Source organism: Oncorhynchus kisutch, unplaced genomic scaffold, assembly GCF_002021735.2.
Source record: "Oncorhynchus kisutch isolate 150728-3 unplaced genomic scaffold, Okis_V2 scaffold1343, whole genome shotgun sequence".
Lineage (NCBI taxonomy): Eukaryota > Metazoa > Chordata > Actinopteri > Salmoniformes > Salmonidae > Oncorhynchus > Oncorhynchus kisutch.
Window position 1 is genome coordinate 11543 of NW_022263288.1, and position 24599 is coordinate 36141.

The 24599-nt window shown below is 41.6% G+C and overlaps 1 protein-coding gene across 1 annotated transcript; it reads right to left on the reverse strand.

Annotated features, from left to right (window-relative positions):
- Positions 1–4434: 4434 nt before the first annotated feature.
- LOC116366037 (cathepsin L1-like) lies at positions 4435–9412 on the reverse strand. Its single transcript, XM_031818341.1, has 8 exons — positions 9307–9412; positions 8043–8181; positions 7557–7679; positions 6795–6947; positions 6313–6537; positions 5875–6043; positions 5477–5594; positions 4435–5276 (listed from the first exon to the last, which is right to left on the reverse strand). The coding sequence occupies exons 2-8, from the start codon at positions 8169–8171 to the stop codon at positions 5177–5179; spliced, it is 1017 nt and encodes a 338-aa protein (XP_031674201.1). The 5' UTR covers positions 8172–8181; positions 9307–9412; the 3' UTR covers positions 4435–5176.
- Between the last annotated feature and the right edge of the window lie 15187 nt (positions 9413–24599).

Genomic DNA, 24599 nt, shown 5'->3' on the forward strand with positions numbered 1-24599 from the left:
CACTCCCCTGCAGAGTTCTGTCTTCACAGTCACACATTTCTCAGAGGGGTCTCTTTATAAGAGGCAAAGAGACCAGAAAACCACTGTGAAACAATACTAAACCTCTATAATGAATATATATTGTTAATCTGTAGTCTAGGACCCTATAAATGTAAGGAGGGCAGGGTCTTATTACCCCCCCTTCTATTAACACAACATAAGCATAACCAATTTGTAGAAAAGGCCCATGGAGTTCAATTCATTGCCATTTACTCATTTGGGCCAGGGGCGCTTTGACCTAGTCAGGTGGAAATGTCTGACAGATCTCAACTCCATAAAAGGAGGAAATTAACTCCGTCTGATTCAGAAGTTCTGTGCGTCCATGAATCCACACTACTCAGTAAATATACCACTTTATGGTTAAAGGAATTCCTGCCTCAGTCTCATCCATTCCTCTGTCACCTGACACGTGACCAACTGTTCACCTTCACTGTCAGTCATCCTTCCTGTCCAGCTACCCACACAGATTCCACTAATCTTTCAATGGTCCTTCGAGCCGGATGATGACTGAACCAAAGACAGGTGAAAAGGAAATGGAGGCGGAGAGGGAAGAATTGTCTCCACTGGAAGGAAGAAGAGGGGCGGAGAGAGCAGCTGAGGAAAAGGTCTTGGAACAAAGGAAATATTCAGGAGCTAATCCTAAAGCAACAATGGCTTCATCCTCAACCACCAGCAGCACCAGAAGAACCAGGCAAGCACCTGGTTATCTTAAGGATTATGTGGTCAAGTTTCCGACATCAAAGGGCAAGCCCACCAAGTGTTGATGGATCAACTATACGTTTCAGCCATCAACCATCTCATTTGAGCCAAGGACCGGAAACTGCTTTGGAGCATGAAAGTGGTCTACATGAAGAACCTATGGAGGCACAGGTCGACCAGCTTCCTGAGGCAGGCTCCGCTCACCCCTTAAAAACCTCTTGAGGATAGGGGAGACGCTAGCGTCTCAACTGGCCAATTGCCAGGGGAAATGCAGAGCGCCAGATTCAAATAAAATGCTATAAAATTGAAACTTTCATTAATCATACAGTGCCTTGTGAAAGTATTCGGGCCCCTTGAACTTTGCGATCTTTTGCCACATTTCAGGCTTCAAACATAAAGATATAAAACTGTATTTTTTTGTGAAGAATCAACAACAAGTGGGACACAATCATGAAGTGGAACGACATTTATTCGATATTTCAAACTTTTTTAACAAACAAAAACAGAAAAATTGGGCGTGCAAAATTATTCCGCCCCCTTAAGTTAATACTTTGTAGCGCCACCTTTTGCTGTGATTACAGCTGTAAGTCGCTTGGGGTATGTCTCTATCAGTTTTGCACATCGAGAGACTGAAATGTTTTCCCATTCCTCCTTGCAAAACAGCTCGAGCTCAGTGAGGTTGGATGGAGAGCATTTGTGAACAGCAGTTTTCAGTTCTTTCCACAGATTCTCGATTGGATTCAGGTCTGGACTTTGACTTGGCCATTCTAACACCTGGATATGTTTATTTTTGAACCATTCCATTGTAGATTTTGCTTTATGTTTTGGATCATTGTCTTGTTGGAAGACAAATCTCCGTCCCAGTCTCAGGTCTTTTGCAGAATCCATCAGGTTTTCTTCCAGAATGGTCCTGTATTTGGCTCCATCCATCTTCATCCATAAAAATTGAGCTCTATAGGAGAAAGCCCTGCCTCCAGCTGTTTGCTTAGAAATTCTAGGGACAATTAGGAGGCCTGCATCTTGTGACCGTAGCGTAGGTGTAGGTATGTACGGCAGGACCAAATCAGAGAGATAGGTAGGAGCAAGCCCATATAATGCTTTGTAGGTTACCAGTAAAACCTTGAAATCAGCCCTTGCCTTGACAGGAAGCCAGTGTAGGGAGGCTAACACTGGAGTAATATGATAACATTTTTGGTTCTAGTCAGGATTCTAGCAGCCGTATTTAGCACTAACTGAAGTTTATTTAGTGCTTTACCGGGTAGCCGGAAAGTAGAGCATTGCAGTAGTCTAACCTAGAAGTTACAAAAGCACTCAGATGGTTTTGTCTGGCTAATAGCTTACACAAACAGAGCACCACAGTATGAGTCATAATACCCATAAAACCTAGCGGTCAAACAGGGAAATGGTTCCAATCGTTTTTCCACCATTATTTTCCCATATGGGATTTTAGAAACAGCTCAAATAAGGGCTGTGTTTCGTGTAGGCTTACCCTAGAGTGACGTTTTGATAATCTCTCTCGGATAAGAGGACTTTTATCAATACATCAGTCTGTATTTACTCTCATGGTATGGGCAGACATAAGCTACGGACAACGAACACAATTGCATTTTATCCATGGCAATTTGAATGCACAAAAACACTGTGATGAGATCCTGAGGCCCATTGTGAGGCCCATTTTTTTTAAGGTATCTGTGACCAACAGATGCATATCTGTATTCCCAGTCATGTGAAATCCATAGATTAGGGCCTAATGAATTTATTTCAATTGACTGATTTCCTCACATGAACTGTTATTCAGTAAAATCAATGAAATTGTTGGATTTATATTTATATTTAATATTTTTTATACCATTTTATACCATTTATATTTTTGTTCAGTATAATTCAATCCAATTTTTTATTATTATTATTATTTTCTTTGGGGGGGATCGGTGTCCCATCCACGGGACCGTTAAGCTAACGTAGGCTAATGTGATTAGCATGAGGTTGTAAGTAACAAAAACAATTCCCAGGTATTGGCAGGAAGCTTAAAGTCTTGTTAATCTAACTGCACTGTCCAATTTACAGTAGCTATTACAGTGAAAGAATTCCATGCAATTGTTTGAGGAAAATGCAGATTTTTGAAAATGAAAGATAATAATAAACAAATTAGGCACATTTGGGCAATCTTGAGAAAAAATGTTGAACATAAATGCAATGGTTCATTGGATCAGTCTAAAATGTTGTACACACACTGCTGCCATCTAGGGGCCAAAATCTAAATTTCACATGGACTGGAATAATACATTATGGATTTTCTATTGCATTTCAAAGATGATGGTACAAAAAAAATACAAAAGAATGGTTGGTTTTGTCTTTGATTTATCTTTTACCAGATCTATTGTGTTATATTCTCCTACATCCCTTTCACATTTCCACAAACTTCAAAGTGTTTCCTTTCAAATGGTACCAAGAATATGCATATTCTTGCTTCAGGGCCTGAGCTACAGGCAGTTCGATTTGGGTATGTCATTTTAGGTGAACATTTTAAAAAAGTGGCGGATCCTGAAGAGTATTTATACGTTTTTTTTCTCACTATTTCCTTATTTTAGAAAAAAGTATCTCTTTTGGGTCTGTGATTCTCTCCATTTTTTTTCAATTTAGAGGCTACAGTATCAGAATGCATCGTCTTGCAGTTTTGTGTGCAAAACACAGCTTGTAGGTCCGGGTTGCGGGCCCAATTGTTTTCTGTACTGAGTATTGACAACCGAGACAGTCTTTCCTGAGACGTTGTGCTTCTGAGGTTGTTCATTATGAGTTTTAGTTTAGAGAACGATCTCTCTGCAGATGTGACAGTTGCAGGGATGGTTAAAAATAGTTGGATTGCAGTAGCAACGTCAGGGAAACTGGGCAAAAGGGATTGGTGCTTCATCTCATATTCTCCTTAATTTCCAGCCTCAACACGTTACGGAAAGATATTAACTGTATAGGAAGCTCTGGGTACAAGTCGTCTGGATACTGGGCAGCCAATAAACTGGCAGATGCAAACAGATTATAATCTTTAGCGGACAACAGTTCTTGATGGCTCAATCAAAGAAAGAGGGTTGCGATTTCATTCATACTGGTGAACCGGCGTTTGAGTTGTGTGGTTGCAATATCAAAGTAGCATTGAACACAGACACTGTAAAATGTTCCTCTGCATTCTGAAGCCTGTTTTTGTGCATCACTTGGTCCTGCCTTTTGTTTATTCATCCCACTCTCTGTATCATGTGTTGTATGTAGCCTACACTGTAATCGTTTGTGTCAATTGTTTTGTGAGTAATACATCCTGTTAGTTGAATTGAGTAAATGCAGTCCTCGTTTTACAGAGCCATTCTTTGATTGAATATAAGCTCATAAATTAGTGGAGTCATTGGTAAACCGATCTTTTGACTACAGTTGTGCTCATATTTAATGAATTCTAATGGTAAATGTTATGTACACTATACACATTGGATTACACATTGGTACTTTACATCTTGGTCTAAGATCAACTAGATCAATTAAAGCTTGGCCGATGGGTGCTATAGACAGCGCATAAGCCTCTTAATAATCAATTATCTTAGAACAAATGTAATTATAGCATCTGAGTGATAATGTGTAGACTCACAAGCGGGCTAGATTCACCAGTGTACATTTATGATCTATAGCCGTTAGTCACATGATAATGGAGTCAGATTGATGAATGTAGTTTATTATTATTAAACACAATTTGAACTCATCTACATGTGTTTGTTAGAATGTTATACATCTCCTCTCACCACCCGGAGGCATATCAGTCTCTGCATCACTAGGCTCTTGTCTAGGCATTACCATTCAACACCTTTACGCAAACACTAGCTGCAGATAAAAAAAGCAGTGGAGGAAACAAACCCAGGTGTACCGTTCTCTTTTTGTCCCTCACTTTCAGAAACAAACTCAGTCATTTCAGAGCTCTAGTCTTTGTCAATGTCTTATCATTCAGTGGTTGTTGCTCTCAGCTCCACAGAGAACGCGCCAGTTAAAAATAGACGGTATATCAACTGTACCTCAGGAATAGATATATATATATATCCTGTGTCTACAACAGTGTTGTAAACACAAACTGTAAGCACAAATTGACATGTGCTAGAGAATGTAGGTTAGCTGGCCTCATCAAGTAAAGTTACAAATAAACGGAATGCTTATCTCAAATAGAACTATACACACACATACAATCGCACCAACACACATAAAATCAAGTATAAAACAAAATAGGTAGAATTTTCATAATTTCCCTAAAACAGTGTTTCTTTAAAACCCATGCAGCAGGTTTCTCTCGCGCATTTCACAGACTTAGTTAAGGCAGCACTGCAGTCGACATTGCCCTTTTTTTCAGAACATTCGTCAAACATCTCTAAAACTAAAACTCTGGGTCTAGTGTTCGAGAACTTACAGAACACTAGACCAGTGGGTAGCTGGCTGCCGTGGCGATGCCACAGTGGTTCTTCCTGTCTTTGGCCATGTAGATGTAGCCTTTGTCTCCCCATTTCTCGCTCCAGCTGAGGAAGAGACAAAACATGTTAGTCCCACAGTTCTAGTTAGTAGGAAATTATAGATTCACTGCTGCTTTAGAGAAATGTATGACTTAGACCATAGTATCAGGACAAGAGAGGCATATTCCCCGATGAGGGAATCAACCAATCCCGTAGCGGTGACGTAACAAACAACAAACATCCTAGGAAGATACTGTGTACTGTACCTGTTCTTGACAATCCAGAATTTCTTGCCATCTACATCCTCTCCTTCAAAACCGTATCCCACCACCAGAACTCCATGGTCAAGCTCCTCACTGCTGCACTTCTCCTCATAATAGATCCCTACAGGGAGAGGACATAGTTAAATTAGTGGGCTAAGATACGGAGTTTACTTCAGTATGTAAAATCACCTGATCTCAAACATAATAGTTGGTTACTTAGCTAGTAACTAGTTAGAAATATTGGTCACAATTTGCTTCAAAGACAACACCATTTGTACACGGTGAACAGGACAATAGACCAGTACAGATCACTGCTACCTCAAAAAAATAGAATGTAGGGAATCCAATCCTTGCAAATAATGTTACACGTAATTTAAGTTGAACCGCTAACTGCTACTCACCAGACTGGTAGAACTGGAAGGATTCGTGGCTGGCATCGATGGCGACAGCGATGGGGCCGACAGACGCCACAGCCGTCATCAGAGCGTGTTCTTTGCCACTGGGGATGTCCACAAAGCCAGTTTCATTGACAGCACTGAACTCTGGTCGGTAGTGGCAAATATCATCATCCTGAGTTTACCAGGGAAGAACAATGGCCATGATTAGTCAAAAACAACATATTCCAAATATTCAAGCAAGTCGGTCATTCTTGGAGACAAATCCCACTGTAATGAAGTGGAAACTCAAATTTTCTAAGTTGAAGTTGTAAGTCATTCCAGATCGACAGTAAAAACCGCATGATCTGGTACCAGGCTAAAACAACAGGGCCTTACTTTTAATAAATGCATCTTCACACCCTATTATATTTTAATTCAGACTAATAGAACACAGAGCCTTACCTTGCCCACATAGGGGTAGGACGCCTCTGTGTCCAGGCCGCCGTTGTCCTTTACATACTGGAACGCCAAGTCCATGAGACCCCCATTACAGCCCTCGTTGCCCTGGGGTCTGGAGCAGTCCATCAAGTTCTGTTCACTCAGAGACACCAGATTGCCAGTCTTCCTGAATTGCTGGCCCTCTATGGCTCCGGTGGAACTGAACGCCCAGCAAGACCCACATGAGCACTGAGGGGGTAAAGGTTGTTAAACATCTTGTTACTTTTTCATGCCAGAAAACACTGACATGTGCATATTACGCTAGTAATAAATACATATATAACAATATGTATGCGCAATTTGCCGCCTTATCTTCTGGATACTGTAAATTACAATCATGGTAAACAGCATGCAAACAAGCCAGATAGTTCTCTGGAAGTAAAACCTTATTTAGTGACACAGCAGTGTATGGATGAGTCATGACTCATGAGTGATTCAGGTCTCACCTGGTTCTTGATGGGAGTGACGTAGCCCTTCTCTCTCCAGTCCACGGCTTCAGGGGCCTGCAGGTAATTGGGTTCCATGAAAAGAGAGCCCTTGTACTTCCTCTCAGTCGTCTGCTTGTAGCCGTTCATGAGCTGCCCGAACTCTTCGTTGGTCTAGGGAGGAAAGAAACAGAACATGTTGTCTTCCCTGGCAAGATGTGGTTTGTAATTTACCATCTGAATGGGAAATGTATTTTTTTTACATCTTAAGACTGTTTTAAAAGGTGCACTTAGCCATAAATCCTGTGTGCATCTTTAAAAGACTATGAGTAAGTTTCAATTCTCTTCTCGGGATAACTATTCCATTCCTGCTTGATAGTTGAAGAAACCTAACCTGCGAGTCTGAATACATTCCTGCTTTCATTGTCAACGCTGACACCTGTGCCTGTGAAATATTTCATACTGTATGTGCTTTAGCAAATCTATGGCATGGCAACAAAAAGATCCAGCTATAGCACACACACAGTATGGGAAAGAGCTGCTGAAAAGTAGCTCCTGCTCCACAGTAAAATGTCTCAGCAACAGACTTGGACAGAAGTTCACTGGAACTGATATCAGCACCTGAAAATTTCCACTGCTTTAGTTCCTGCACCTCATAGAATATTAGCTCAAAAGTCCTGCAGTGTACCTGGATATAAATATATACAGTACAGGCCCCCAGAATGAGTAGCGGCACCCATTTCATCCATGTCAAGCACTGCTCAGCAAGGTGATTCTTCTTACCATGTCACCAAATTGGTTCATGCCCAGACGATAGGAGAGTTTTCCCATAGAGTGGTCCAGGTTGTGCATCTCAATCTTTTTCAGGTTCTTTTCCCAAACCATCCTTCTCCAGCCCTCCTCGCTCTGTAACAATGAGTGAAAAACAGTGAGAAAATATACACAATCATATACTGTAACAGAACTATGTGCACAATCCATGCAATTAATGATACATAGGTGTAATTTACAGCTACATGTATGCACCAATTGATCAATTTGATTGAGCCCCTTGTTGAGAGCAGTGGAGGATGGTGGGAGGAGTCAAAGGAGGACAGGCTCATTGTACTGGCTGTAATGGAACTGAGTCAAACGTGGTTTCTAAATGTTTGATACCATTCCAATAATTCCATTCCAGCCTTTACAATAAGCCCATCCTCCTATAGCTCATCCCACCAGCCTCCACTCGTTGGTAGCTATGTGCTCCTCTACTTGTGCTTAAACACCCACCTCATGGTAGTTCTTGCTGTGCCAGTTCTTCCACAAGTGCCAGTGGCCCTCCAACTGAGAGTCAAACATAGGGGCCGCAAACACAGCACTCATACAGAGCACCAACACTGCCAAGTACAGGGACATCATGGTCAAACAGCTGTGGAGAGAGAGAGAGAGAGCAGAGCTCAGTCAGCCTTGTATTTTCAGTGTAAAGAAGCTATATAGCATAAAATGTTAAATTTGTACCTTTGAAAGAATGGCAGATCGTCAAAGTTATATACAACAACAAAAAGTCTGGGCAGCACCTCCTACTGGAGAGTTGATCTACAGCTATCCATTTGGTCTCCCATCCAGTGTTTTAACCAAGGCCAGTTTAGCTTTGACATGTCACTGACTACTACCAATGTGGTATCTTGTGAATGATTGAAAAATCTCAATTTAATTTGTTTTTAAATTAACATTTTTTTTTTTATAAAAAATTGCTGTTTCTATGAAGTCATTCCACAGGGTAGCTTTAACAGAGAAAATTTATTTAACCATCCTTTATAAGTCATATCAATTGTAATATTTACGCCAATAAAGCACTTGTGAAGTCATCAGCAGCTATGGTTTTAATTCAACCTAGGGTTCACAAACACATCACCTTGCACTTTCACCATCCTGTGAAGTTAATTCATCATAATGTATTTAATCTGCAGCCTAATAAACTGCATGCTTTCCCAACGAGTAGTAAAGTGAGGTCCACACTACTACTCCAAGTTTACTTCGATATATGATGGTTATTATATTCACCAACAATCACATAATTAATTTTACTGACACAAAAAGACTCCACCTAGTCTAGCGTATTTTGTGTTGTCGACATTTGGAAAGTTAACTGAAAAATTGTTTCCATCAGGTGTGTCATTACTTTTATCCGACATGTACTTTACTTGCTATACAACCGTTGGATGGAAATGTGGTTTGTGAGAATAAAACAAAAAATTCCCCCTTCCAAACTACCTTCCGCTTGACACAAGAAAAAATATTAAACATATGGAACTAGGATACTACACTACCGGTATTCCAAATTAAATAAATTGATATCAATTACTTTATGTGATAGAAATATTCGAGGAAAAGTTTGGTAACAGCCGGGAGAAAAAGCAACATCAGAAACGGTAGACTAATATTGTCTTTCTGTATCAATTAAATCAAAGAGCAAATGCCCCTGGTAAATGTAAATGTCCATAACCCAAGATCCTAACACTGTACAAAGAGCAGAATGGAAAGCAGTACTTACTTTTTCCCGTCAATTTGCAGTAGCAGGGTGATGATTTCTGCTGCTGTTGTTGTGTAGTCAGTGAACAAGACACGACACTTTATACAGCCAGCTATATGTCCTATAGTGGTGGGGGCTGGCTTGTGATTGGCTGAAAGGGGACGGTATCTCAAACTGCCGGCCCGCTGAAAGATCATTTAAAGATCTCAGGTCCCGCCCGGTGTAAATATCCCAGCATGCGATTCCTGACCACTTGACCGTTTTCATCGACTCCGTAAAGATAAAACATCAAATTTGATTAATCATCTTTAGTGAGTTGATTAGATTACTGGGAAGCAAAAGGGCAGAAAGACACATTGTAACATCGAGTCAGTTTCCCTTACCATTTTTTCATCTTCGGTTACTTTGTAACAGTTCTCTCATCATGTGCGGGCGCGGAGGAGATGAGAGCATGGCACGCTGATTACTTATACAGCAATGACAAAGAAATAACCAGAAAAAAATGCTAAACATGTTCATTGAACAGTAATGACATGAATATAGGAAGAACGGTTACATGTAGTCTAGTACCTGAAACTGAGTGGCCAACAACAAACGCCACATATGTTCCTGCTCTGTGAAGCATACAACAGCTTCAGTGTTTGTTCAACCATGTCCTAATATGATAGATTCAAATAATAATGAAGTTGAGAGAATGAACAAATTAACCTACATTTATCTAGCTCAAATATTAAGATGATCTGCATTCTTTAGATACTGATGAGTTATTGTGTGATATTCTGCTGTGTCAAGAAAGTTCTGATGGGCTTGTAAATCATTTGTTTGTGTAAATAATCATTCCAATTTCATTTGAAATATGTCTTACAAGCCTTTCAGTGTTTTCCTACCTCTTCTGCACATTCTCCTTTTGTTTTCCTTTTAAACATTGATAATCAATACATTGTTTCTAAACAATTGTGTAATGTCACTTTTGCCTTGTCAGCATTAGGAATTTCTGCCTGTCAACCAAACATTCACACAGGAAGAAGGGGAGGGATTCTCTTATTGGGCTGCTGCTGAATCTGTTGTTACTAATAGGACACAAACACACACACACACATACACATACACATACACACACACCCTGTAGATGTGTGGTTAGTAAAATGATTCCTTGATTGGTATTGGTGTGTCTACAAAAACACTTCAGGGAAATCAATGAATGGATGGGTATTGAAAAATTCATTAGGTTTGTTTAAGATTTCCTAGTATTGATCAATCATACTAAGAAGTATGTTTTGATAACAATGCAGTAATGTATCTGTGTAACTTCAAACTTTTGCTGACACTGATTACAATCTAACAGAAACAGATGCACTTACTCCCCCTGTCAGACATGAAGTGTACTGCAGGTAATGTAACAGTCATGACCATTGAGTTCAATACAGAGTTGAAAACCGTGCATTTGGAAAGTATTCAGACCCCTTCACTTTTTCCACATTTTGTTACATTACAGCCTTATTCTAATATTGATTCAATTGTATTTTTTCCTCATCAATCTACACACAATACCCGATAATGACAAAGCAAAAACAGCTTTAGAGAAATGTTTGAAAATGCATTACAAATAAATAATTGAAATATCACATTTACATAAGTTTTCAGACCATTTACTCAGTACTTTGTAGAAGCCCCTATGGCAGTGATTACAGCCTCGAGTAGTCAAACGTTCATAGATGACCAGCAGGGTCAAATAATAATCACAGTGGTTGTATTGTGTGCAACAGGTCAGTACCTCAGGAATAAATGTCAGTTGGCTTTTCATAGCCGAACATTCAGAGGTCGAGAGGTCGAGACAGCAGATCCATTTATTTTTCAGCTTCTCCTCTTCTTTCTCACTAGAGAGCGACTTCTAACGGTTAGTCAGCTCAGAAGTAGATCAGCAGGCCTACCATGAACAGAAATAGTGTACATCACACACTAATTGCAAGTTTAGCCTACTGTATTACCGCCACACCAGTTGTCATGAGTCATAACTAGGGCTGTGGTGGTCATGAAAATTTGTCCGCCAGTGATTGTCAAGCAAATAACTGCCGGTTTCACGGTAATTGACCGTTAATTAACATAAACACACTTAGCATCTCCTGGCTTCCACGTATAGCTTAAAAGACACCTATGCAGACCTTTGGAACATTTTCATTTTAAAAAGTTGAATAAATCCATGTAATATTGCCACAGGTCTAAAGAAACATGAGAGGAAGAAAATGTAGTCTATTTCAGAAGAACGGAATAGGTATCCTCTGAGGTATCCTTATGTTAGGCCCTGATCTGGCTATGCCAAATGGCTGTGAGCTACAGTAGTTCACTTAGCAGACAAGATTTGCTTAGAATTCTGTGGCATTATTTTATAACATGAAGAATGCAATTGAACATAGCTAAATTAAATAGGAAGGATGTTTCTCCAAACGATTTAAAGGGAGTGCTCACATGCAGCTATTCTGTGTTGAGGGGTTAACAAAGAAACAGGTCCTCCTATTTGCTTAATTTAGAGTTATTTATGCAACTGTGGTTGTGATACAAACGTTGGGCTATATGTTTAGATGTTTTATACATTCTGAGGCTGCATGATGCAACTCTAATGATGATTTGAAAAAAGTTGCATTAAAGGCATGAGCTCTGCTTTGTTTCGTGTACACTCTTCATCAGTCTCTCATTCACAATTTGACAAGCACTTGATAATGCCTCGAATTTCCTGGCGGCATCCTCCTAGTGTTGCCATAATGGCCCCTAAAGAAATGCATGCCGTAGTGCCCTTAGGCTGAATATAATATGTATAATTCCCTTCTCCCAGTTGCATGTTCCAAAGCACCTCTCACTCACATGGCTCTCAGATATCTAAATTCTTATTAACCAATGCTTCTCACGTGATCAGATTCTTCTCACGTGATCAGATTCTTCTCACAGAGGCATCTGCCAGGCACATCGGGGACTCAACTGATTGGGTCCTTCTTATCGAGTTCCCGAGGTGCATATTGAAGATATTGGAAGAACTGTCCACATTTACTTTCGTCAGCCAACAAGGTGAGTAGGCCTAACAAACAGCAAAAGCACTAGCCTATGTCAATCTACTATCCCCCATAGTGTAAAGTTGACCTATTCTATTGGTCAATTTATCCTTCAGTGTGAGAACAAAATATTCAAAACTCAAATTAATAGAACCACTCGCATCAAAAAAAAAATGTCAAAAGCAATGAGGCTGATGCAACAGATCATAATGTTTAGCTTAAAATGTTCATAAACGATTAGGCTTTTTCTTCACATTATAAGTGCAGTAATGCACAAACGGCAGTAGGCTATGTGCGAATGTTCCTAATTGCAATCAATTAGCGGGAAACCACCATTCTCAAAAGTGACCACAAATGCTATTATGCATGTAATGCTTTATTATAAAGGTGCATTTTTATGGTGAAAATGATCTTCCTCAAAACCTGAAACTCACGCGCCGCCTAAGGATGCCAGTTAGGCTCTGGACTGGTTGTAAAGCAGATTAATGTTCTTAATTTCAATTAGTTATTTGGCCACTTAGTTGTGATATAAACTTTATCAAAAACATATAGGCCTGTGGACTAGGCTACATGAGGTGTGAGACTATGATGTGAATACGTCGTAAGAAAAAGGCATGCGCTGTTTCTTGCCTTACTTGCCTACACAAGCTGGGCATCACTCACAAATGATAATATATCATTGACAAGTGATAGGCTAATATAGTCATCCATCAGACTATTCTTGGCCAACAGCTCTGCCCCCCCCCCCCCCCCCGCAGCTACTCACCCAAGCCTCCCCAGCTTCTCCTTTACCCAAATCCAGATAGCAGATGTTCTGAAAGAGCTGCAAAATCTGGACCCGTACAAATCAGCTGGTCTTGACAATCTGGACCCTCTATTTCTGAAACTATCCACCTCCATTGTCGCAACCCCTATTACCAGCCTGTTCAACCTCTCTTTCATATCGTCTGAGATCCCCAAGGATTGGAAAGCTGCCGCAGTCATCCCCCTCTTCAAAGGGGGAGACACCCTGGACCCAAACTGTTACAGACCTATATCCATCCTGCCCTGCCTATCGAAGGTCTTCGAAAGCCTGGTCAACAAACAGATCACTGACCATCTCGAATCCCACCGTACCTTCTCCGCTGTGCAATCTGGTTTCCGAGCCGGTCACGGGTGCACCTCAGCCACGCTCAAGGTACTAAACGATATAACCGCCATCGATAAAATACAGTACTGTGCATCCATCTTCATCGACCTGGCCAAGGCTTTCGACTCTGTCAATCACCATATTCTTATCGGCAGACTCAGTAGCCTCAGTTTTTCTAATGACTGCCTTGCCTGGTTCACCAACTACTTTGCAGACAGAGTTCAGTGTGTCAAATCGGAGGGCATGTTGTCCGGTCCTCTGGCAGTCTCTATGGGGGTGCCACAGGGTTCAATTCTCGGGCCGACTCTTTTCTCTGTATATATCAATGATGTTGCTCTTGTTGCGGGCGATTCCCTGATTCACCTCTACGCAGACGACACCATTCTGTATACTTCTGGCCCTTCCTTGGACACTGTGCTATCTAACCTCCAAACGAGCTTCAATGCCATACAACACTCCTTCCGTGGCTTCCAACTGCTCTTAAACGCTAGTAAAACCAAATGCATGCTTTTCAACCTGAAAAAAAAATATATATAAAAAATATATAATCTTGTCTTAAAATATACTAAATAATACGTGAGAATTTTGTTTTGATTTAGAATGGACTATTATCATGCACCGGTTTCAGAACAGGGGAAAAATACAAGTAATCTATGCACTTAAATAGCGAATGGAGGACTTAATTGTCATGCTAGCCAGGTAGGCTATATTCCTATTGTAAAGCAAAACAATGTGCTTAATATTAGGGAAGTTGAGAAATATAGTCAGCCTAAAGGAAGCCGAAAATCCTATTTTTAATAGAAGCCATCACTGTTTCCTCACGCAATTCCATAGCCTGTAGAAATGTTGCGCAAACATGAGCTCATGGGCTCTCATGAAGTGTTTGATTAGATTTTTATACACATTTGCATTGATGTCAGAGAGGATTAGAGGGACAATAGAGTGCTGAGTACCAGGCAGTTAGCACGTTTGGTGGGCTAATGACCATCAGCAGCACCAGAGCTTGGAGAAGCCTAATTACCGTGACCACAGTAAAAATTTAGCATGACCGTTGAGTCATAGTAATCTCCTTTTATGCACTCTGGACAGTAAATTGGTAGTACCCAACTTGCTAAAGACCATCGGGTCGCTAATGGACTGATACTCAGGGCTCCATTGTTCTTCTTAACCACTCCTGACATCAATTCAAATGCAATCGATAATCACAGCAAACAGTATCTTGCTTTTAAAACTCACCTCACTGTGATTGATCAATTTGAAGAAAGAAGTTTAACAGCAGGTTGAAACTAATTGGAAAACATGGTCGTTGTGGGTGTTGTTTCAACGGCGAACACAACGACAGTGCTTTCTACGGTGATGATTAATTCAAAACACCCATACGCATATTTGAACTTATGCAAATGCATAGGCCTTTGAGCACTTCAAATCAAAGTTTATTTGTCAAGTGCGCCGAATTCAACAGGTGTTGTACATGCTTACTTACAGGCTCTAACCAATAGTTCAAAAAAGGTATTAGGTGAACAATAGGTAGGTAAAGAAATAAAACAACAGTAAAAAGACAGGCTATATACAGTAGTGAGGCTGTAAAAGTAGTGTGAGGCTACATACAGACACCGGTTAAAGGTAGTATGTACATGTAGATATGGTTAAAGTGACTATGCATACAGTGGGGCAAAAAAGTATTTAGCCAGCCACCAATTGTGCAAGCTCTCCCACTTAAAAAGATGAGAGAGGCCTGTAATTGTCATCATAGGTACACTTCAACTATGACAGACAAAATGAGAAAAAATTGTAGGATTGTAGGATTTTTAATGAATTTATTTGCAAATTATGGTGGAAAATAAGTATTTGGTCAATAACAAAAGTTTATCTCAATACTTTGTTATATACCCTTTGTTGGCAATGACAGAGGTCAAATGTCTTCACAAGGTTTTCACACACTGTTGCTGGTATTTTGGCCCATTCCTCCATGCAGATCTCCTCTAGAGCAGTGATGTTTTGGGGCTGTTGCTGGGCAACACGATCTTTCAACTCCCTCCAAAGATTTTCTATGGGGTTGAGATCTGGAGACTGGCTAGGCCACTCCAGGACCTTGAAATGCTTCTTACGAAGCCACTCCTTCGTTGCCCGGGCGGTGTGTTTGGGATCATTGTCATACTGCAAGACACAGCCACGTTTAATCTTCAATGCCCTTGCTGTTGGAAGGACGTTTTCACTCAAAATCTCACGATACATGGCCCCATTCATTCTTTCTATTACACGGATCAGTCGTCCTGGTCCCTTTGCAGAAAAACAGCCCCAAAGCATGATGTTTCCACCCCCATGCTTCACAGTAGGTATGGTGTTCTTTGGATGCAACTCAGCATTCTTTGTTCTCCAAACACGTCGAGTCGAGATAGCCCGGTTAGCCAATGTGCGGGAGCACTGGTTGGTCATTGAGGTAGTATGTACATGAATGTATAGTTAAAGTGACCATGCATATATGATAAACAGAGAGTAGCAGCAGCGTAAAAAAAGAGGGGTTGAGGGGGCACACAATGCAAATATTCCGGGTAGCCATTTGATTACCTGTTCATGAGTCTTATGGCTTGGGGGTAAAAACTGTTGAGAAGCCTTTTTGTCCTAGACTTGGCACTCCGGTACCGCTTGCCATGCAGTAGTAGAGAGAACAGTCTATGACTGGGGTGGCTGGGGTCTTTGACAATTTTTAGGGCCTTCCTCTCACCGCCTGGTGTAGAGGTCCTGGATGGCAGGCAGTTTAGCCCCAGTGATGTACTGGGCCGTACACACTACCCTCTGTAGTGCCTTGCAGTCGGAGGCCGAGCTATTGTCGTACCAGGCAGTGATTGTATCCTGTCAGGATGCTCTCGATGCAGCTGAAGAAGCTGAAGAACCTTTTGAGGATCTCAGGACCCATGCCAAATATTTTTTGTTTCCTGAGGGGGAATAGGCTTTGTCGTGCCCTCTTCACAACTGTCTTGGTGTGTTTGGACCTTTCTAGTTTGTTGTTGATGTGGACACCAAGGAACTTGAAGCTCTCAACCTGCTCTACTACAGCCCTGTTGATGAGAATGGGGGCATTCTCGGGCCTCCTTTTCCTGTAGTCCACAATCATCTCCCTAGTCTTGGTTATGTTGAGGGATAGATTGTTCTTCTGGCACCACCCGGCCAGGTCTCTGACCTCCTTCCTCCCTATAAGCTTTCTCGTCGTTATCGGTGATCAGGCCTACCATTGTTGTGTCATCTGCAAACTTAATGATGGTGTTGGAGTCGTGCCTGGCCATGCAGTCGTGGGTGAACAGGGAGTACAGGAGGGGACTGAGCATGCACCCCTGGGGAACTCCAGTGTTGAGGATCAGCGTGGCAGATGTGTTGCTACCTACCCTCACCACCCGGGGGGCGGCCTGTCAGGAAGTCCAGGATCCAGTTGCAGAGGGAGGTGTTTAGTCCCTGGATCCTTAGCTTAGTGATGAGCTTTGAAGGTACTATGGTGTTGAACGCTGAGCTCTAGTCAATGAATAGCATTCTCACATACGTGGTCCTTTTGTCCAGGTGGGAAAGGGCAGTGTGGAGTGCAATAGAGATTGCATCATCTGTGCATCTGGTTGGGTGGTATGCAAATTAGAGTGGATCTAGTGTTTCTGGGATAATGGTGTTGATGTGAGCCATTATCAACTTTTCAAAGCACTTCATAGCAACAGACGTGAGTGCTACGGGTCTGTACTCATTTAGGTAGGTTCCCTTTGTGTTCTTGGGCACAGGGACTATGGTGGTCTGCTTGAAACATGTTGGTGTTACAGACTCAATCAGGTCACTGGGCAGTGTCACTGGGCAGCTCGCAGCAGTGCTTCCCTTTGTAGTCTGTAATAGTTTGCAAGCCCTGCCACATAAGACGAGCTTCGGAGCCGGTGTAGTATGATTCAATCTTAGCCCTGTATTGACGCTTTTCCTGTTTGATGTGGTGTACTCCTCAATGCCATCAGCAAAATCCTGGAACATGTTCCAGTCTGTGATAGCAAAACAGTCCTGTAGTTTAGCATCTGCTTCACCTGACCACTTTTTCATAGACCGAGTCACTGGTGCTTCCTGCTTAAAGGTTTTGCTTCTAAGCAGGAATCAGGAGGATAGAGTTGTTGTCATATTCACCAAATGGATGGGGAGGGAGAGCTTTGTAGGCGTCTCTGTGTGTGGAGTACAGGTGATCTATAATTTTTTCCCCTCTGGTTGCACATTTAACATGTTGATGGAAATTTGGTAGAACTGATTTAAGTTTCTCTGCATTAAAGTTTCCGGCCACTAGGAGCGCCGCCTCTGGGTGAGTGGTTTCCTGTTTTGCTTATTTCTTTATACAGCTGACTGAGTGCGGTCTTAGTGCCACATCTGTCTGGGGTGGTAAATAAACAGCCACGAAAAGTATAGCTGAAAACTCTCTAGGCAAGTAGTGTGGCCTGCAATTTATCACAATATACTGTACTTCAGGCGAACAAAATCTAGAGACTTCCTTAGATTTTGTGCACCAGCTGTTGTTTACAAATATGCACAGACCGCCCCCCTCGTTGTTCTATCTTGCCGGTGCAGCGTATATCCCGCTAGCTGAGCGGTGAGGGAGGAAGGAATGCTTTTTAAATGGACCGCCCTTGCCCGGAAATCCGTCACTCGTTCATCCCGCAATGGTTGTTTTCAGCTACCCGTAGTTTGTGGGTGCTTTATATGCTCTACAGTCAATTATGATTGCATGTCTATTTATATTAACTATATAATTATTAATATACGTCTACTGTATGATAGCTAGCAAATTAATTAGCTAACTAACGTAAACTCATTCACTATTGTACATTGCCATGGTCCGTACAATTGACCTTATTTTAGCGCTCAAAAAATGTAATACTTCCAGATCAACTGTTATGTCAATACCATTGTAAAGCACAATTTCTCCCCTTTCCAACAAAATTCATGCCGAGACCTCCACGCTGCCCGTTTCTGCATAATTCAACAAGGCAATGAGCTCCGTTGGGTCTTTTAAAAAATGGCGGGTGGGGAAGCAAAACTAATGCGTGGTAGTGAGAAGGAGAGGAGATGTGTGGGAAAACTGCTATTTTCACTCGATCTGTACAACTTATCACCTTATCGCCTCTAAAGTGTAAATAAAATACTATAAAGAGTTTATATAATGTGTCATTACATACCTATTTAAATGTTTATGTCGAATTTGTATCGTGTTTTTAGGGCAGTGCTAAAGTGACCTTCAGAAGTCAGCAGCGGCTTTGAGAATCATGATCGCTTGCAGTGATGACGCAAAAAATTACTAGGAATCCCCCCCTTACCCCCGTCACTGTCCATTTCTTGTTTTTAAACGATGAGAGAAGTGCTACACCTGGTGGAGAGAGATTGTAAGACAGAAATAGTTTCTTTATGCCTGCTGTACGTTAAGGCATGACACGTCACGATGTAACGGAGGGTCAGTTTTTTAAACTTTTCTCCAATACTATAGAGCCATTACCATGTCGATCAATGCTTGAATAGAAACGTAGTTCATACCCCAGATTTTGAAGTCGACACAGTCGCTACAGTCCCATCAGTTTTCTTTGCAGCCTCGTTTGAATGTCGCGGTTGCACACATTTGTATGGAATGGGGTGAGTTTACGTTAGCCTGCCTAGCTACTAGGAAAATGTTTGATTTCTACAATTTCCAAAAGCTAACCAAATAAAAACATGATTCATTTAATGAGAGGTGTTTGTAGCACAATTTATAACTTATTTACATTCGTTTTTACTTACACTTGTATGTTGTCTCCATATTGACTTTGAGGTTTTAAGTTTCACCAAAAGTGTATTAAAGTGTATTTTAGGCTACTGTTGGGGTTCGTTTCCTTGTTCCTTGTCAATTATTGGCTCCATTGTTGAAATTAGCATTTTGACAATATCTTGAATAAATCATTCAAAACCCGTTATTAATGTAATTGCAGACAGAAGTTGACAACAGGAACATAACGCATGTTTCCAAGTAAGTTCTGCATAAAAGAAAAGGTCCCAAGTTATATTATTAAACCCGAAGTCCAGCCCTAGTGATGTCACTGCCTACGTCATTATATTTTACTCATGAGACCAAAACCATGCCAACTCAACACTAAAACTGGTGTTCATGTAGCTATCTGAAAGCTTAGCAGTAAATGTCCAAGTTGATTTATAGTGGAATGTCTGACTAATCTCTTATCCCTTACACTCCCCTGCAGAGTTCTGTCTTCACAGTCACACATTTCTCAGAGGGGTCTCTTTATAAGAGGCAAAGAGACCAGAAAACCACTGTGAAACAATACTAAACCTCTATAATGAATATATATTGTTCATCTGTAGTCTAGGACCCTATAAATGTAAGGAGGGCAGGGTCTTATTACACCCCTTCTATTAACACAACATAAGCATAACCAATTTGTAGAAAAGGCCCATGGAGTTGGTGGCATAATCCTTTAATTCATTGCCATTTACTCATTTGGGCCAGGGGTGCTTTAATTGGGTCTGGGGGAATGTCTGACAGATCTCAAATCCATAAAACGAGAAAATTGCCTTCACCTGATCTCGCTGCTTTCTCTTCCTTAACTCCGTCTGATTCAGAAGTTCTGTGCGTCCATGAATCCACACTACTCAGTAAATATACCACTTTATGGTTAAAGGAATTCCTGCCTCAGTCTCATCCATTCCTCTGTCACCTGACACGTGACCAACTGTTCACCTTCACTGTCAGTCATCCTTCCTGTCCAGCTACCCACACAGATTCCACTAATCTTTCAATGGTCCTTCGAGCCGGATGATGACTGAACCAAAGACAGGTGAAAAGGAAATGGAGGCGGAGAGGGAAGAATTGTCTCCACTGGAAGAAAGAAGAGGGACGGAGAGAGCAGCTGAGGGAAAGGTCTTGGAACAAAGGAAATATCCAGGAGCTAATCCTAAAGCAACAAAGGCTTCATCCTCAACCACCAGCAGCACCAGAAGAACCAGGCAAGCTCCTGGTTATCTTAAGGATTATGTGGTCAAGTTTCCGACATCAAAGGGCAAGCCCACCAGAGCGCAAAGTGTTGATGGATCAACTATACGTTTCAGCCATCAACCATCTCCTTTGAGCCAAGGACCGGAAACTGCTTTGGAGCAGGAAAGTGGTCTACATGAAAAACCTATGGAGGAGATAACTCCCACCGCACAGGTCGACCAGCTTCCTGAGGCAGGCTCCGCTCACCCCTTAAAAACCTCTTGAGGATAGGGGAGACGCTAGCGTCTCAACCAGGGGAAATGCAGAGCCAGATTCAAATAAAATGCTATAAAATTGAAACTTTCATTAAATCACACATGTAAGATACTCAATTAAAGCGACACTCGTTGTGAATCCAGCAAACATGTCAGATTTAAAAAATGCTTTTCGGCAAAAGCATATGAAGCTATTATCTGATAGCCTGCAGCCATCCTTACCAGCAGTAAACATAGGAGCTAGCGTAGCAGGCGCTACACAAAACGCTGAAATAAAATATAAAATATGCATTACCTTTGACGAGCTTCTTTTGTTGGCACTCCAATATGTCCCATAAACATCGCAATTGGTCCTTTTGTACGATTAATTCCGTCCATATATATCGAAAATGTCCATTTATAAAGCGCGTTTGATCCATAAAAAAAACAGCTTAGAAAAATGCAACGTCACTACAAAATATTTGTTGCCTATAAACTTTGCCAAAATATTTAAAACTACTTTTGTAATACAACGTTAGGTGTTTTTAAACGTTAATAATCAATCAAATTGTAGACGGGGCAATCTGTATTCAATACATGAAGGAAAAGAAAAAGCTCTGCTCTTCACGTCTTATGAGACTCACAAAAGTGCCCCCTGTTCCGAGTTGGCCTACTTCCTGATAAGACAAAGGAATAACCTCAGCCATATTCCAAACACTGGCGACATCGTGTGGAAGCGGTAGGAACTGAAGGTAGATTCCTATTAAATTTCCAATGGCAAAAACACTTTAGGGAAGAGAGATGGGGAAAACAATTCTGAACAGTTAGTCCTCTGGGTTTTGCTTGCTACATAAGTTCTGTTATACTCACAGACATGATTCAAACAGTTTTAGAAACTTCAGAGTGTTTTCTATCCAAATCTATGAATAATATGCATATCTTATATTCTTGGCATGAGTAGCAGGAAGTTGAAATTGGGCATGCTATTTATCCAAAAGTGAAAATTCTGCCCCCTAGCTTTAATTTTGGGAAATCGTGGAAGCACTCTAGACGGAGTGGGAGTTCGACCAGTGGATACCCCTTTGGAAGTGGCCATGGCAGCTGCCATTCACTAGCCCTCAGTGATTCACAGACTGCTGTCCTACAAGAGAGGATGAAACTATTAGCATTGGAGGAAATCGAGCGTCAGATTGAGGAGGAACTGACGAACGATGTCACCAATTGGATGTGCAGGCCCGTAGAGCTCTACAGGAACGGGAATTCATTGCCAAGGACCTGGCACAGCAGCGACGGCACTGTCAAGCCAGAAGGGAATTGGAGGAGGCACGGATGGTCTCATCCTTCCTGGAGAGGAACGAACAGGGAGTTGACCTGACCACCCCTCCACATGGACCTGACCTGTCTGCCTTTCTTTCCCAATCTGCCCCTCTGGTATAGCATGGCACACAAATCAAATCAAATAAAATGTATTTATATAGCCCTTGGTACATCAGCTGATATCTCAAAGTGCTGTACAGAAACCCAGCCTAAAACCCCAAACAGCAAGCAATGCAGGTGTAGAAGCACGGTGGCTTGGAAAAACTCCATAGAAAGGCCAAAACCTAGGAAGAAACCTAGAGAGGAACCAGGCTATGTGGGGTGGCCAGTCCTCTTCTGGCTGTGCCGGGTGGAGATTATAACAGAACATGGCCAAGATGTTCAAATGTTCATAAATGACCAGCATGGTCCAATAATAATAAGGCAGAACAGTTTAAACTGGAGCAGCAGCACGGCCAGGTGGACTAGGGACAGCAAGGAGTCATCATGTCAGGTAGTCCTGAGGCATGGTCTTAGGGCTCAGGTCCTCCGAGAGAGAGAAAGAAAGAGAGAAAGAGAGAATTAAGAGAGAGCACACTTAAATTCACACAGGACACCGAATAGGACATGAGAAGTACTCCAGATATAACAAACTGACCCTAGCCCCCCGACACATAAACTCCTGCAGCATAAATACTGGAGGCTGAGACAGGAGGGGTCAGGAGACACTGTGGCCCCATCCGAGGACACCCCCGGACAGGGCCAAACAGGAAGGATATAACCCCACCCACTTTGCCAGAGCACAGCCCCCACACCACTAGAGGGATATCTTCAACCACCAACTTACCATCCTGAGACAAGGCCGAGTATAGCCCACAAAGATCTCCGCCACGGCACAACCAAAAGGGGGGCGCCAACCCAGACAGGAAGATCACATCAGTGACTCAACCCACTCAAGTGACGCACCCCTCCTAGGGACGGTATGAAAGAGCCCCAGTAAGCCAGTGACTCAGCCCCTGTAATAGGGTTAGAGGCAGAGAATCCCAGTGGAAAGAGGGGAACCGGCCAGGCAGAGACAGCAAGGGCGGTTCGTTGCTCCAGAGCCTTTCCGTTCACCTTCCCACTCCTGGGCCAGACTACACTCAATCATATGACCCACTGAAGAGATCAGTCTTCAGTAAAGACTTAAAGGTTGAGACCGAGTTTGCGTCTCTTACATGGGTAGGCAGATCATTCCATAAAAATTGAGCTCTATAGGAGAAAGCCCTGCCTCCAGCTGTTTGCTTAGAAATTCTAGGGACAATTAGGAGGCCTGCGTCTTGTGACCGTAGCGTAGGTGTAGGTATGTACGGCAGGACCAAATCAGAGAGATAGGTAGGAGCAAGCCCATGTAATGCTTTGTAGGTTACCAGTAAAACCTTGAAATCAGCCCTTGCCTTGACAGGAAGCCAGTGTTGGGAGGCTAACACTGGAGTAATATGATCAAATTTTTTGGTTCTAGTCAGGATTCTAGCTGTGTAGGCTTACCCTAGAGTGACGTTTTGATAATCTCTCTCGGATAAGAGGACTTTTATCAATACATCAGTCTGTATTTACTCTCATGGTATGGGCAGACATAAGCTACGGACAACGAACACAATTGCATTTTATCCATGGCAATTTGAATGCTCAAAAACACTGTGATGAGATCCTGAGGCCCATTGTGAGGCACATTTTTTTAAGGTATCTGTGACCAACAGATGCATATCTGTATTCCCAGTCATGTGAAATCCATAGATTAGGGCCTAATGAATTTATTTCAATTGACTGATTTCCTCACATGAACTGTTATTCAGTAAAATCAATGAAATTGTTGGATTCATATTTATATTTTTTATACCATTTTATACCATTTATATTCTTGTTCAGTATAATTCAATCCAATTTTTTATTATTATTATTTATTTTGGGGGGGATCGGTGTCCCATCAAATAATGTTGAACATAAATGCAATGGTTCATTGGATCAGTCTAAAATGTTGTACACAAACTGCTGCCATCTAGGGGCCAAAATCTAAATTTCACATGGACTGGAATAATACATTATGGATTTTCTATTGCATTTCAAAGATGATGGTACAAAAAAAATACAAAAGAATGGTTGGTTTTGTCTTTGATGTATCTTTTACCAGATCTATTGTGTTATATTCTCCTACATCCCTTTCACATTTCCACAAACTTCAAAGTGTTTCCTTTCAAATGGTACCAAGAATATGCATATTCTTGCTTCAGGGCCTGAGCTACAGGCAGTTCGATTTGGGTATGTCATTTTAGGTGAAAATTTTTAAAAAGTGGCGGATCCTCAAGAGTTTTTTTTTTCACTATTTCCTTATTTTAGAAAAAAGTATCTCTTTTGGGTCTGTGATTCTCTCCATTTTTTTCAATTTAGAGGCTACAGTATCAGAATGCATCGTCTTGCAGTTTTGTGTGCAAATGTTTTCACCACAGCTTGTAGGTCCAGGTTGCGGGCCCAATTGTTTTCTGTACTGAGTATTGACAACCCAGAAGGTCTTTCCTGAGACGTTGTGCTTCTGAGGTTGTTCATTATGAGTTTTAGTTTAGAGAACGATCTCTCTGCAGATGTGACAG

Excerpts from the sequence above, each read along its gene's own strand:
- LOC116366037 (XM_031818341.1), bottom strand. The coding sequence starts at position 8,171 with ATGATGTCCCTGTACTTGGCAGTGTTGGTGCTCTGTATGAGTGCTGTG. Across the intron at positions 5,595-5,874 it reads CTTCCAGTTCTACCAGTCTG|GGATCTATTATGAGGAGAAG; the intron begins GTGAGTAGCAGT and ends CTCTCCCTGTAG. Across the intron at positions 5,277-5,476 it reads TTCTGGATTGTCAAGAACAG|CTGGAGCGAGAAATGGGGAG; the intron begins GTACAGTACACA and ends TCTCTTCCTCAG.